The sequence below is a fragment of the Leptinotarsa decemlineata genome, unplaced genomic scaffold (genome assembly GCF_025532065.1).
Source record: "Leptinotarsa decemlineata unplaced genomic scaffold, Ldec_3_MD MMD2_tig00001064_RagTag_RagTag, whole genome shotgun sequence".
Classification (NCBI taxonomy): Eukaryota; Metazoa; Arthropoda; class Insecta; order Coleoptera; family Chrysomelidae; genus Leptinotarsa; species Leptinotarsa decemlineata.
Genome location: NW_027412558.1, coordinates 917,042 through 933,529, shown reverse-complemented (window position 1 = coordinate 933,529; position 16,488 = coordinate 917,042). Strand labels below are relative to the sequence as shown.

Sequence of the window (16,488 nt, the reverse complement as noted above, 5' to 3'; positions counted from 1 at the left end):
ATGTGACCTATAAGTGTAAAATCCCATTAAAATTCAAATCACCCCGATTTTATTAAAATTACTTCCCGATTCAATTTTGTTCAAAATCGATATACATACATTTTCTGGCACGGAGGATATTAATTTGCCAGGATTTGAATAATGCAGCAGGAGGAACTACTGTTCTGAAAATATTGCAAATTTCAAACACGAAAACACCGATAATACTCCCGCAAGGACTGGCTCTGATGTGCTTGAAGTACGTCAAGATAAGAATGTTTCAAATGTTAAACCAAGTAAAAGGGGTGGATCATTTGGTGAACATAATCCAGCACTCATGTTTGGAGATTGTAACCAAAAAACACCACGGCAAAACCCGGAAACCAACCAAAACATTGACGCCAGCCGCGAGAACCTAAATTCCTATACAATGAGTACTAATCAGAAAGATTGTTGAAAAGTATGTTAGTCAAACTGGTGAACTGAAGTTTGACAGATATCATTTTGAGATTTTTTCCTCCTTCAGTAATATCAGTCCCAAAAGGTGGGCTTATTATGCTGGTGCTTTCTATTTCAATACTGATTGGTTAAGATTGACGGGAGGCGTGGCTACACGCTTCTAATTCATATCTACACGGCCAAAACATAACATTGAAGGCATCAGCGACATCTTCACTTAATCAACAGCAGAAATGTTAACAGAAACCCTCTGGTCATTCTCGATCAATCAAGGGTAAACAAGAACTATCATACGGGTGTACCAGAAGTGTTGCTACACTGTCAACGACAACTGTCAACTACACATTGTTCTCATCACTTCAGGGTTGAAAATTAATGCCTTTTCGATTAGACACCCTCATTAACGACAGCAGCGACATCGGTCGTAAATAGACGGCAGAACACGTGAACTAGAAACCCTCTGGTCATTGTCGACTGTTCAATTACAAAACATGACCTCTAAATGACTTCTCTGACTTCTTGATCCAGCTTCGGATGGCACTGCGGAAGGCATGTGACCTTCATGATCCAGTTCAACGTTAGTTTCACTACTCACCGAAATTAGAACTATTTTGATGGAAATAGAGCCTTCTGAAAATATCATAACCTCATGAAAGACACGATCTTAGCGAAAAAACAAAAAGATAATAAAACGAGCAGCAAGTCGGCATTTCCCCTGCGGCTCTAAAACAGTGTAGGTATATTCAGCGGAGGAATACGTTAAAAACATACCATTTCCTTCTTTCACTTCCAGCAGTAAGATGTTGGAGAAACGTCGAAACACGAAAAATATCGAACGGAAAAAGAATTCAACTGAAAAAAATTCGGCTCCAAAGTTTGTTATCGCTCTAGTGGAAATTATATTTCTATCTTCTTGGTATGAAATCTCCAAAAGCAGATTGCGTTTTTCTTTTGAGTTTCGCGAACGGATAATTAAATTAAGTTATCCAGTTCCTGTAACGAATCCCCTCGACTCCATGAATATGAAATTACGCGCATCTGTAGGTGGAAGCTTTGTTTTGGAGAACAAAAAACAACTTAAAAATGCCGGTCACAGTTGTTTTAATGGAACTGTCACATCGAGAATGGACGTGCATCCATTAAATTGGGCAAGCACTGAAAAATGGCTCTCGTCTTTCTAAGTGACACGTTGAATACCGGCTCTCAGATGCCATGGAATTCCGGAAAGGCCCGCTTTGAAACTTTTATCGAAAAATCCCGCCCAAAGTAGGGAAAAACACGTCGAGTGTGGGCTAGTAAACAGACAAATACTGTTGACGAAGAATACAGGCGAATAGTTCAGAATTATTCCAGTTTTGACTCGCACTAACATATATAGAAGTTAAATGAAATATTGTAAAATGAACTCTGCGCCTTTAACCTATGATCTGGCTATTTTGAAGTGAACACTAATCCAGTTACCTCAGGATAAACTATCCAAAACCAGCCCTTTAACCAATCACCAGAACTGCAATACTCTTCTCTACGTCGTTACACCAACCAAGTGTGTTTCTTCAGGAGATGAAGAAGACAGTTTTCTTCATCTCTTGCACCAGTTTTTCATCAGTAATTCATTCTATACAAATTACAATCGTTATGAGTCCTTATTTCAGGAAGTATCTTCAAGACGTCAGCGAAAAGCAAACTTTCACAGGCTAGAGAATATTTAAGATCTTTTAAGAGTGAGAGAAAATGTAGGGGACCCAAGTTGGACCCCTGGGGTACCCCCGCTTGAACCAGGTATCCAGATGATGCATAACCGTTATAGAAAACATACTGAAATCAAGTATGATGTAAACAGAGCAATCAGTGACTCATTTATTCCAGAATTTTACAGCTTTACAGCAAGGTTAGGGTTAACTGGAAATCATATGGATTTAACAATAGTGGCGCCATCTGTGTGTAAGCCTACGAAATTTTCAACCCAGCTTGTGAGTTGTTGGTTTTTATCAAGCACCAGCCAATTCCATAACATCATTAAATACTGCCCAATGTGTGTTTTGGTCATTTTTATTGAATTGCAAGAGATCCTTTCGGAAAAACATCGTGGACGGTAAAGAACATAAGGCTGAGATATAAATCAGAGTTAGAAATACTAAACCCACGTCTCACATTCAAAGTTTATCTGAGTGGATTGACATCGAATGCGATATTACGATTATATCCATACCCCAGACGTGTGTCTGGGGAAACGTGTCTTGTTTCTCTTATGCAAACTGTATTTCGAGAAAGGATAACAGACGTCTTTGTTTATCGCTATTGAAGGCCATCAAGAATTGTGTCCCAGTTCCCTGCATTGTCTTAATTCGAAAACTCCCATGCCAAGTTTTCTGAAAACTCAGCTCTTCATGCAATTCAAACAGGGTGGTTAGAATATGAACAAGTTGTGCTGGTAGGCAAAAATACTATTTTTGCTCTTCTCAGTTAGTTGATGATGATAATAATAGCAATAATCTACTGCAGTCGCGTGATGGTTCCTGACACAAGGTGCAGCATATATGCGGTCTCAGCCTTATCCATCGCGGCCCTAAAAGTGATACATTACCACCTACGGCACTTTTACGGTATTGACGAGACACCGGTGTTGCCCTACGTTCCGTGTGATATTGAATCCGTTGTGGGAAACGGGAAGTGCCGAATCTATTGGAACTATTAGTTCCTCAATCTCAGGCTCATACAAGCTGAAAAGCCTGAACTGAGTTATTGATTATTTGCAACAATAACCGGTTCCGAATGCCTTCAGTAGGTCAAAAATAGTGATAGCACATACTCGTAGTTATAAATATGTGTATAGGTATATGAATTCCACTAGATATCGAGGAGCTGATTCAATTGATCGATTCCCTACAAAACTGTGCTTCTTGGAGATTATATTGTTTTTTTCTGAGTGACCTGAGTGATTCATGATTCTGTTTGAAACAACTTATAATTTCGAGCCTGTAGTTTTCTGATTCATCCGATAAAGTGTAAGATCAGCTAAAGACCCCAGAGAACTTTAAGCAATACCCGGGATACACCGGATTCCTTGTAGCTGTGGGAACGATTAAAAGGGTATATAGAGAGGCAATAGAAATTCAAAAACACAGGGCCTCCTTTGAGCTTTATTATACCTCTAAGAAGGCCCGCGCGGTGAGGGCCCCCAAAAGGGCTCAAGTCAACGCTCTTATCTTTTCTTCTCTCCAATACTCATTCCATCCTTCTCTGCATCGATTTCGTCACACATGTCTCTCTCCCACTCACTAAAATCTCTCTGTGAAACACTTACCAACGACGCGCGACCTTGAAGTGGGCCAGAAGCCGCCCTCTTCATCTACTGCATTGATAAAATCTGCATTGTAGTTACTGCGTTCGGAACAACGGGATCACGAACTCAGGTACTGCGTCGATTATCACATCGCCTTCAAAAATGTCTACCGCAGCAGTTGACGAAAAGTCAGGCATGAAATCCTGCGGAACACGGTCAAAAAATGCCAAAAATTTATAATATGACTGTTTCAGGCATGTTTTTTCTTCCCAGTTCGTAATTTATTATCTAAATTGAGTATCGAAATTTCATCCGCGCTCTTTTGCACAGAGAAGTTTCCTGAAAAAATTCAGGTAAATATTGTAGAAGAGGATTACAAAACACGCTAACAGGCAAATTCTCTATTTGTAATGTCTTCTCGGAATAAACTGAACCGCATCCCAGACACCCCGGGACGTGAACCTGTCAGGCCAAGTCTGCATCCATCAGTTTCCATGAGAAGGGATAATTAACGACAATAAAACGGCTACTGTTTGCAGGTCTGAGGGTTTAATCAACTACTGACACGCTGCCATTCGCGATTATCTACGCAGGGGTTAAAAGGGTAAACAACCACATATTGTCACACGGCGTTACCGGATACCTCGTGTCACTTTGTTATCGGTCGAATCCAATTAAGTTTTTCACCTGAGCAGTTTGTAAACACAATGGATGGGATTATCATTGTTTGACCAGTGACATCGATATTTTATGTTGACGTATCTTTTTCGATTCGGAGGCTTGCTCATGGCGAATCCTGGTTTGGTAAGCTGTTGGACCAACAAATCTCGATTAATGACAGTGGCGCAAAGATAATGCTAGCTCCTAACAAACGCAAACCAAGAGGTGACTATAGTTACGCTAGTTCCAGCTATTCTGGATAGTTCTAGTTGGTGTTTTATTGGTACCTTGGCAGCTGTCTGACTTGTCCATTTAGCCCAAGTCTCCAGAAACTACTGCAGCCTCTTGGGCTTATTGCGTTTATTCTCCTACTTCTCATGACACCCATTCCATCAGTCTCGTTCCCTGTACTAGTTTGTACAGGTTCCGTGTGGGATATTCGTCATATTCTTCTGGACGTAATTTTGTACGTCCATATATTGCCTACCTCCTGTGATTCAGTGCCTCACATTCGCATAAGACGTGTAGAGCTGTTTCTATCCCTTCGTTGCATAATCTGCAGCTGAGGTTTCCGTTGTACAGCCCCATTTCATTCAGGTGTCCTCTAAGCAGACAATGACCAGTTAGTAACCCTGTTATTATTCTGAGCCGATCCCTACTATACTGTAGTAGTTCTTCGGTTCTTTTCTCGGACGGTTCCTTAATGAAGGTTCTACTGTGTTTGTTGCCAGGTACTTTTGTCCAGTACTCTGTGTGATTCTTATTGGTCCATGTCCTAATCTGGTTTCTTACCAATGATTTTGGTACCCCAAAAGCTGGTTCAGGACCTATATAAACATGGGGGCTAACACCATGTATGGTGTTAGCCCCCATGTTTTTCCACAGGTGCGTCTGGTGAGCATCAGTGCTACCTCCGCTTTCCTCCTCATCCTGTCCAAGTGTTGGTTCCAGGTCAGTTTGGAATCTAGGATTACTCCCAGATATTTAACCTCCCCCGACACTTGTATTTCTTCACCTCGAAGTTTTAGAGGTCCGAGACCCTCCGTTTTAGTCCTCTTGGTAAATGCTACTATGGTCGATTTGGATGGGCTTATGTTGAGCCCTTCTTCTTCGGTCCATCTAGTCGGTGGTTAAAATTAATCAATCGAATCCCATTCGACAGTCCCATGGAGCTCAGTGTCTATGTTAAGATTTTCTTTAGATGTCTTGTGAATGGACAGTGTCCATTTAGTAGCCCCGTAATGGTTCTGAGATGATTCCTGGAGCAGTTGTTTTCATAAATGGTCTATGGTTTTTTCATGTCTGTATTTTCCCAATACCATTTCCAGATATAGATCCGGTCTAACAACTTCCCTCGGCATTTGTATCCCTTCACTTGGAGCTTCCTTCTTCATGACCCTCTTAGTGAATGGTCTTTTATTCCACAGTTCAACTTGTTATATTGTTCAGGACCTTCTGCATGTATACCCCTACAGTATTATTATATTAGCCCAGGACTGAAGTGACTAAGTCATCTGCAAAGTTCAGTAGGTACGTTATATCCATTGTGGACTGAAAGAAATAAAAACTCATCAGACAAGAGATCCTATAGAAATTAAGGTAAGACCTCCTACAGAGGAAAACCCATGGCTATAACCACGTGGGATGACCATGCCCTCATACAAAATATCCAATGTGGCACAAGCTGTGTGGCAGGTAGCGAAGTCCTGTTGAATCCACATGTCGTTGGGGTCCAGCTCATCCAATTTAGGTCAAAAAAATTGGTAATCATCGACCTATAGTGCTCGACGTTGACAGTGATTGCCTGGCCAACGTCGTTCTCAAAGAAATATGGACCGATGACCCTGCCAGCCCAAAATCCACACCAAACAGTGACTTTTTCGGAATGCATTGGGCGCTTATTGATCTCATCTAGATTGTTATCGCCCCAAATTTGACAATTTTGTTTGCTCACGTAGCAATTCATCCAGAAATGAGCCTCATCGCTGAAGATGCTTTTTCGTCATTTTCTAACTGCTTCAGAGCACATTCGGCAAAAACACATCGTTGTCTATGGTCGTTTACCTTCAGTTCCTGGGTCAGTTTAATTTTGTACGGGTGCAGGCCCAAGTCACGACGTAAAATTCACCAAGTTGTGGTCTGCGAAAGGCCAAGTTCTTGTTAGCGACTCGAAATCGACTGCCTCGGATTCAGTGACTCCGCGGTGGCTGTAGAATATATGAAACGGGAGAGAACGAAGAATAAGAGAGTAGTAATGATACAGAGGAAGACTGAGGAAAGAGGAGAAAGGGGAGCACGAACCTGTATTGTCTGGCGCAAAGGGCAAACAACAAAAGGGCTGAATAGAGAGAACGTGACGTGGAAGGTGAGGCAGATAAGTAGTAATAATGAAGAGCGAAAGAGAATAAAGGAAAGCATCAGGGGCGATTGGCAGAAGGAATGGGAGAGCGGTACCACTGGGCGGCTGTTTTACAAGTTTTGTAAAACAGTCTGCCATGAATCGGTGGATCTGTCGAGGAAGGCTGTACAACTGCTGACAGGGCACGGTAACTTCCCTGGATACCTGTCTAGGTTCAACCAGGGACCAGAAGTGCCTTGCCCCTGTGGATTCGGGGAGCCAGAAACGACAGATCACGTGATTGAGAGATGTATGGACGGGGCAGGTCTGGGTGGCGTGAATGGAAGGAACGAATGGAGAGAGAAAAAGGGAGATATCATTAAGGGAAGAGAATGGAAGAAGGGACCACTGGATAAGATTCGTGAATGAATCGGTGGAGAACGTGGTGGGTAGCGAATGAGAGAAAGAGGTCAGCTGCTGCTTACAGCTGAGCGAGAAATATAAGAACATGAGAGTTTGGTCAGGCTATCCAGACAATAGAGGCTACGCAGGCCTGGCAAGTTAGGCAATGAGACAAGGAAAAACAAAGAGAGCAATGTATAGACAGATATTTTGTGAGCAGGAAGGCAGTTTTGTTTGTTGTTTTTTTTATTTTATTGTAATTAGCTCAAAAGTACAGGGTAGCTCTTGGTTTATGTTTTTATTTCGTAGAACGTATAGTACAGATAGATAGGTTGAGTTATTATGAGTCATGTGTAGTTGTAAATGTAATGGATACTGTATCATTTTTGGGAAATAAAGAAGGGTCTTCTGCCCCGCTGATTCGTCCTCCCGCATTGTTGACGTTCTGCGTCAAGGATGCGTGAAAGGATTCAGTTAGGAGGAGTAGGGGTTCCCTTGACAGTGATAGCGCTGGATAGAGGGAAGATGCACAGTTGAAAGGCTTTCGGTGAGGGCAATGAGAGCGACGGCAATTTTTATGCCTCTGATTCTCCTGTAGACTCTCACAGACATCGTCGATATTTTCGGCAGAATTTGCGTTTCGACGACGCAAAGATGTTGGTCGATCCTTTACTGTGACTCAAATTCATCCACATTGCGAATCGTCCTGTTGTTGACAACCGTAGCTTCAACAAGATGGCCGTTATCAATTGTCGAATTTCAAAAGTCCCTGTAAAATAAAATATTGTCTTTCGAGCTGTGAATAAAAGCCGTTTGCACCATACTCCATTCTCATCAGACAAATAGATCGCCGCTTTCCGTAATTTTATTAAAACGGTTCAGTTTGGGCTAATAGAGTTAGGGTTAAGTTTGTTCGAGCGGGAAATTGTTTTTCATCCCATCTCGATTATGGTTTCATATAAATCGTCGGTGATTCTGAGCACTAGAGATGATTAGTGATACAGTGGGTGACAAAATTCTGACGTGAGTAATCACGGTGGTGGTAATTTCGAATGATGTTGAGATGCAATTTTTATTGGATTTTTTGAACGAGAGAGATTGGAATTTTAATACGGTAGCTTTGGTCCCTTGGCTAATTATGACTGTTTATTTGCTTTGTGAAATATATTAATTTCATTAACACCATAGGATATCAGAAATTGTCAACAACGATGGTGTTCCGCAAGACACAGTTTCAGGTGTAATGTTTTTCGTGATATACGTATATTTGAATGATGTCAATTTATAAATGGAACAAAAGCAAAAGAAAAAACTTTTTTTCCAAAGAAATAGACGCATGTAACCTCGAATTGACTCGAGAGATCATAAATTATAGGAAATTGGATGAAATAACCTCAGGCCTGACTTTAGAAAGTAAAATTGTAAATAAAGATATTGATGTCCGAAAAATTTCTCACTAAAACTCTACTTTTCAAAGATTATCCAGTAATACTATATGGAAGTCCGAACTAGTGAAATTCATCACGAAACATTGTCAATCACCTTCAAACAAATGCTAAGACATTAATCTGGTTGTCTTCGAAAGTTACGGGTCGAGGCAAGTTTCTTGGTGCTTTTAAAGTTGATCCAAATGCATTGAAATTGTTCTGAATTCGTATAAATTTCTTGAGGTTCATTGGCGGTAGATTCGGATACATTTCATTGAACTTTCTACATGTTCTGCTGATAATTTTGTCACACTGTCCAAAAATAATAAACAAATTCATAAGAACTTCGTTTGAATAGTTTTGTTCCATCGTTTTGAAGGTATTTGCAACTTCTGAAGTGACGAAAATGTCGATATTATTAGGAGAATGTCACAACGCTACTGTCAAATAGTAATCATGGCCTGCTTACCAAATACCGAATGGAAATACCATTCTGAAGGGACATTTTCACAAATAAATGTTCATAAGTCCGAAACTTGACTAGTTAGGTATAGGTATGATATACATAGAAAGAAAGCAAATTTCAGCAGCTTTCCGAATTTTCAATAATATACAGGGTGTTCCATTTAAAATAATCAAATTTCAGCAACTTTTTCAAGCAAACGAAAAAACTGTATTTTTTTACCACCCTGTATTGAAGTAACGGAGATTAGGCTGATGTGTGGGAAGTGTCCAAGTATCACCTAACTCCAAACCAAATTTCGATATCATAGTACTTCTTAACTAAAAGATATCGGCATTTTTAGAAGTCATGATTTTCGAAGAAAAAAATTGTATTAATTTTATTTCGAAAACGGTAACAGATAGGTATAGGGAAATATCAAGAAAAGTTGTCGGGCAATTGTTGGAGATTCCAAAAATAATATTATATACAGAGTGTTCTATTTGAAAAATCAAAGTTACTACTGCTTTCTAATAGAAGCGGCAACACCGCATTGTCGAAAATATTTTAGTTGGCTAGAGAATGTCCGAATATGCCCTCCATTAAATTTTCAAAGTGATCCGTTGTCTGGTTCACCAGAAACGTCTAATGTGCCATCCACCGTGAATCAGCCTGTATATAGTAGCTTTGTATTTGTTGGAACAAATCCCATTTAGATATGTGGTCATATAGGTATAGACATAATAAGCTTCCAATATTTATTACACGGTATATATCACTGAAATTTATGAATTAATCGATTTTGTTGAAAATGTATTGCCGAAAGCTCATCTACCGTATAAATTACCGATATCTGTAATCAAACGTTGTCGATACTAGCAAAATGACCTGCGTGAGGTAATTCATTATGAATTATGCCTATGTAGATAGGAACGTAGACAGTTCTATCATTCATGTAGGTGATAACAATTCAGAGCTTTTCAATTCATCACAAGGGTATACCTTGAACATGTGTACTGCTGTCAAAGGAATTAATCAAAGGTATCAATTCTATGATCAATACACTTTTGCCAACGTAACGCAAGCCGATTATTTCTCAGAGTTCTGAGGATTATTTCCATCAGCATGAAGGACACTCGAACTACTGCTTCTTTTAGCATTATACTTGTGACCTAGCTACAGAAATAATTTCGACAATCATTCTTTGGCCTACTGCGCCGTATAAGGGATGCAAAGACCATGAAAAAAAGAAGAAGAAGAAACAATCCTTTTTCGCGGGATTTTTAAATGACCGATGTCCGGCAATTTCTTGACAGATTGTATTTCTGAAGACTGAATAACATGGAGAGTTTTTTTTTATTAAGATACGTTTTCTCATTGTCAACAATTTTTGAAACGTTTTTGATAAGGTGTAAACATTTTTGCCAAACGCATAGGTGCATAAAAGGAAGTCTGTTGCTGATTGAAGAATTTGCAATGATGTTTGAACTTACATTTCCTACAGCTCTCCGCTGAGAACTTGAAATTCTTCCCAGCTCTTTTTGATGAAGGTGCAGTTTTTTACGCATCCATGAAACTCATTTGTCAAGAAACTCGTTTCGCGGTTCTAGCATTTTCTTTCGAAATTTTCAACTGTTTGACTGAGCAACACCCGCTCTCGACGACATTCAAATCATCCATTATGTACTCATTCTGAATAAACCACCTTAATTGACTTTTGCTGAAGGAATTGTTCTCGTCAAGTTGGCGTAATATTCCAATTATGCGAGCACTACGGAAAATTGTGCGGGAAACCTCTTTGAAATATTTATAGCGGCGTTTCAGTTGGAAATGTCACCGGTTGAAATTCGAAAATAGAAATATACCTCGTTAGTTAATGTCTGTTTCAGCGTTGCTTTTTACACCCATGAAATAGTAATAAGTTGGAGATTATGTTTCTGCGTTGGACAGGTCGATCCTTCTTTGTTATTCATTTATTATTTCTAATTCATCAAGTCGTTTATCATTCTAGTTGAAGGAATACAGTGTGTCAAGATAAGGATAAGATTCATTATCATTTCTATATTTACTTCTCCGATTATTTGAATCAAAACTTAGGTAGGTTTCTGTGGAATTATATGAATGTCACCTGTCAAAATTAGCATTGTTGATGAACGGAAATCCATCCCGGAGTTCAACGTGAAGTTTGAGTTTCCAAAAGTCAATATGACTATGGCTTTCATGACTACGTTTATGTTGGGAGTTTCGATCCCCTTGAAAAGTTGATTCAGACTGATACTTTGAAGGAGACAGATGAATTTTTTCCATTATCGAAATGTTTCATTTTGATATAACAGTAAAGGTATAATACCATTTCTGTGACCAGATTCATGCTTTTTCTAATGGCGCTTTAGACCTTCGACGTCACTATGTGTCATAAATAAGGTTAGGTGTTCTGTGGAAGGTAATAAGACGACCCTTGAGGGTGTTAGGAGTGGTTTTCGAGTTGGCCCTCGATTGAGACTTCAGTGTGGTTCTTGACTTGGACCTTGAATTGGTCCTCGAATCAGGTTGAAATATTCCTTGAAATTTTGTTTTCGAGATAACGGATAAACACATATTTTGAATCGGACAGTATGAAGTGGGTCACATTAAACTTGAGATAACAACAAACTCATCTCTGAACTTCGCATAAAATTGTCAAGCAAATCACAAAACATTCGTCCCCGTCGATTCATATACCAGATAAATTTCGCGATTTTTATTCGCTGCACATTAATCAGGACAAAAACGTGCTTCCACAACAGAATCTAAAAAATATCATCAGACATTTTTCACCGCTGCCGAAAATCTCTGCGCTCATCCATCCGCCTACGGAGCTTCACACGCCCTAATAGCATAACTGTTTTTCATGGAAATCGCTCGTTATTCAATTTACTCCTCGCCGACGAATTTCCCTCTCGAAAATTTTCAGTCCGGTAATGAAGAATTTCTTTGTTCCAGAAATACATTAGCGAAGGATCCATCGTTCAAGACTGCGTTCCCAAATGCAAGGAAGTAGGTAAGTGGAATGAGAAGAAAGCATGGAATGTTCTGGAAACTCTACGATTTGACGTTTCGCCTGGGTTAACTTTCACTTATTTCAATATACTCAATAACCGGAAGACGAAGAAAACTGATTGTTTTGTCGTTTCTCAGGATTTTTGAAAGTCGTTCGTTGAAAAAAAGTCACAGTAGTTATTTGTTTCAAGAGTATTGAGGAGATAGATTTGAAATTATTCAACATATTCACAATGAAAGTATTGTCTTAGGTGGGAAGCGTCTAAAAAGTATAGTCGAAAAATTACTTATAAAACAAATATGCCAGAACACTATATAATAGGAAAATACTTTCGATATTTGCCTGAGAATTAAAAAAAATGGAGAAAACAATTGTGAATGGAATATAATTCTTCTCCGAGTAAACAACTTCATTTGTACGCCACTGAAAACTTTCGTATTACGTGTCAACTAGTGTGTGCATATTTTACCCAAATGTGCAAGCAATTATTCGTTTCAACTGGCTGGGTAGCGTTAGTTGCTGGATCCATCCGATGGAAAAAGAAGAAGAAATAGTGATCACAGAATATCTATACAGATGAGACTCAACACGGAAACATGATTATTTTTGACAGATGACAGTCTGAAGGGGTATAATAATCGACCTAGAAATTTCATAGAGCTGTCAGTAAACACTGAGCGGTCTTTTTGTTATATGAAATAGAGACGTATTGTTGTTACTTTCATTGCGAATCCTTTATAAGACGCATGTAGCAAATGCACAGTACTTGTATTTCCTTCCTATTTTTGACATCGGACGAAAGTACCCAAGAAAATTATTTTTTCTGAGGTTGAACACCAATAATTTTTGATGATGTGATCAAGTATTAACCAAGTAAGTCTTCCAATTCATGACATACTGGATGGTGATTCTGATTTGTATGATTAGGTACATACAGTGCGGTCCATATGTATGGAATAAATTCATTTTTAGCGTTATTATGTACTATGTGAAAAAAAAACTGAAACAGGTCGATTCTTATTCTCAAATTGACAATTTACAGTTCGAAAATATTATCCCCCTTCAGCACCCCTTCTGAATTATAAGCACCCCCTCGAAAATTTTAAATGCCAAAGGGGGTCGTGTGGCACCTTGTTGGAAAGGGATTTTAGTCCTCTGTTCAGCAATATAAAGTTTTTTTAGGTTTGGTGCAATCATAACTGAGAAAATTAATTTTTACAATTAAATTAAATGTTCAAAATGACCACCATTATTCATTTCTTGACAATAACCTGATCTTGCTGCCGACAATGATGTAAGTAAATCATCTATTTTGAGAGTTTTGCATAAAGAAAAATACCACCCTTACAAAGTTCAGTTGGTTCAGGAGTTGAATGAAGATGATCCAGAATGAACGTAGATTTGCAGTTCATAAACAAAATAGTGTTTTCTGATGAAGCGACGTTTCATTTAAACGGAACAGTTAACAGACAGAATTGTAGATTCTACGTAAAGTTTCGTGATATCTAGAGACATTATCAAAATTTTACATCCTAAAAATCAATTTTCTCAGTTATGATTGCACCAAACTTATAAAAACTTTATATTGCTGAACAGAGGACTAAAATTCCTTTCCAACAAGGTGCCACACGACCCCCTTTGCTATTTAAAATTTTCGCGGGGTGCTTATAATTCAGAAGGGGTGCTGGAGGGGGATAATATTTTCATACTGTAAATTGTCAATTTAAGAATAAAAGTCGACCTGTTTCAGGTTTTTTTCACATAGTACATAATAACGCTAAAAATGAATTTAGTCCATACATATGGACCGCACTGTATATGTTTTAGCCGTATCGATGATATAAACGGCGCCGATAACCGTTTTGAGTTGAGTTGAAGCACTTTTCATAAACACATTTTATGCGCTGTGTACATTGAATTATCAAGATTGTCACTAAACATATTCTCTTTTGTTTTGTTTTGCTCCTTTCGATTCCCCAGAAATTGTATCTCTCCTTTATATTTCTCAAAACTTTTGTTCAATTATCTGATTATCATATTTTGCGTTGTTGCCAAGAATTTCATTTACTTCAAGTTGAAAAATACCATCCTGTCAGGTAGATTGCCGCCAACATTATATTCTTAATTCAAGAAAGAAGATAACTTCTGAAAAATGGCTCCCATAATAATTTCATTAGACACCCAACATCTCTAGAGATTTGCCAAAGTGGGAGCTGTTATTTTAAAATGGACCCTTTTTGTAAGGCTTCTTGTACTGCCACGCTTATGATTAACTTGAGAAGGGGATGAAGAAGATGCTTTTTTGTGTCTCTAGATTATGAAGGTGTAAATTTTTCAGGGAAGTGTAAATTTTCAGGAAGGAATCAATAATGAATCACAAGAAATGTGATAGAGGATAGGGAAAATAGAATTGTAGGGTAGACTATTTTTAGTCTTTGTTTTGTTGAATGAGAACTGTCTGATACAGTGCTTCGCAGAAATTAAAAATATAATTTTCGCTCTAGACAAGTTAGTTTTGAAGTGGATACATCTGTTCTACAAATAGTAACGAATCAGTTCTCAAGCACTAGCAGAAAAATGCATAAAATCTGCATATAATAGAACGTAACAAGATCAGTGAAGACCGAGTAAAAACGGCCTTCGCTGACTTCACCGAATTCCAAGCACACATTTTTTATACAGACGAAATTAATCGACTTGTGTTGGATTGGCAAAGGAGCACTGATTCAAATGGCGCTTATTTCGATTGAATCACAAAACAAACAATACAATTTATTCACCAAATATACAAGTAATTGCTAACAGTAAATGGTGGTACTGAGATTTCACAGTTTGGATTAGACTCATGAAAACGGACAAATACACACATCGGAAAAGTCTAGGGATATTTTTAAAAATGGCAATAATTTTTTTTAGATCGCTTTAGGGAAAAAAAAGTTGACGGGTGATTATTAAACGAATGTAACTTACAACAAAATTTATTAAATGGTCAAAAATACTGAGTGCGCATATAAGCAAAACTGAAAAAAATATGGCTCTTCTTTGGCACCCCGAAAAAAAACATAATACAAAAAAATTGGAATCAGTACAAAGTATGGCCTCCACGTTGGTTTATTACGGCCCTACATCTATCGTGCATTGACAAAATGAGATTGTCAATGTCTTGTTGAGGTACATTTGCCCATTCAGCGATTAAAAGCTCTCTCAATTGAAACGTTGTGTGAATGTTCCCCATATGCGGAGTAATTCTTCGTTGAAGCATGTCCCACACCTGCTCGATGGGATTCAGGTCCGGTGATTGTGCTGGCTATGGCAATACATCAACTCCTTCGTTGGTGAGCCAGTCAGTCACTAGACGCGCGACATGTGGACGAGCATTATCGTGCATTAGGTGGAAGTTTTCACCAACAGCACCAGCAAACGGACGGACGATAGGTAGAAGAATGGTGTCGAGGTACTGTCGAGCTGTGAGGGAGCGATTTGGAAAAACGAGATCGGTTCAGCCGCCGATCATGATTCCGCATTACTGTACCACCTCTGTATGTGTGGACTTCCTGGACGTGTCTCAAACGTTCATTATTTCCAGGTCGTCTCCACAGTCTTACTCGACGAGAATCTGGATGAAATCCAAATCTGGATTCGTCTGTAAACAAAACTGTGGCCCAATCATTTGCATCCCAGTTTTGATGTTCTTGACACCGCTCTAATCTTCTACCGCGATTGACCTTTTGGTCCATGGACCTTTTGGTCCATGTCGTGGGCATTTTGTCGATTTGATCATTATGATATGGTGCATTATCCATAACGCTCATTAATTGCAAATTCAGAATCAAACTTCAAAGTTCAAATACAATATTGGTTACAATTTCACTTATTATTACTATCGCAAGAGGAATGCTCATTCCATCTGCTGTTTTTTCCGCTTGTATAAATCTTACCAATCTTCATCATTTCTCTACTTTGTCCATTGAGAATTTGTTTCTTCACACGCTTTATATTAGCTTCACCTGTATGTATGTATGTATGTTTGTTTGTAACTCCCTTTTCATTTCATATTGGGATCTCTATTTGACAGAATTGTCGACATTATTGCTTGATCTATTCGCGGGCAGATGGCGCTATACGTAACATCCTTGATATAATTCGAACTCACTTCACGTGTATTTTTTCATTTGAGAAAGGTATTTTTTTTATTAACGATTACAAGTTTTATAACTTTTTGACTCGTCGTATCTCAGAAACGGTGGCTCTAAGAAAAAAAGTATTGGTACATTTTTTGTAGAGAATTTTATGATCTACAATTTTTATCTGAGGTTATTTTATGATAAAACTTTCCGTTTTCCTGAGAATCGCGAAAAACCAATTTTTTCGAGATTCCTGACCTTTGACCTCGAATAATTTTTTTTCCAGGCATCGCAATCATTCGGAATTTTAAAATCTTATTTTTAACTATGTTTT

At 38.6% G+C, this 16,488-nt stretch overlaps 1 protein-coding gene across 1 annotated transcript in view; it reads left to right on the top strand.

Annotated features, from left to right (window-relative positions):
• The window catches only part of LOC141482374 (uncharacterized), a 139,190-nt gene that overhangs the window by 5,521 nt on the left and 117,181 nt on the right, over positions 1 to 16,488 (top strand). The window contains exon 2 of the mRNA XM_074175493.1: positions 11,973 to 12,030. Within this exon, the coding sequence (XP_074031594.1) occupies positions 11,973 to 12,030 (58 nt within the window). The remainder of the gene's footprint in view (positions 1 to 11,972; positions 12,031 to 16,488) is intronic.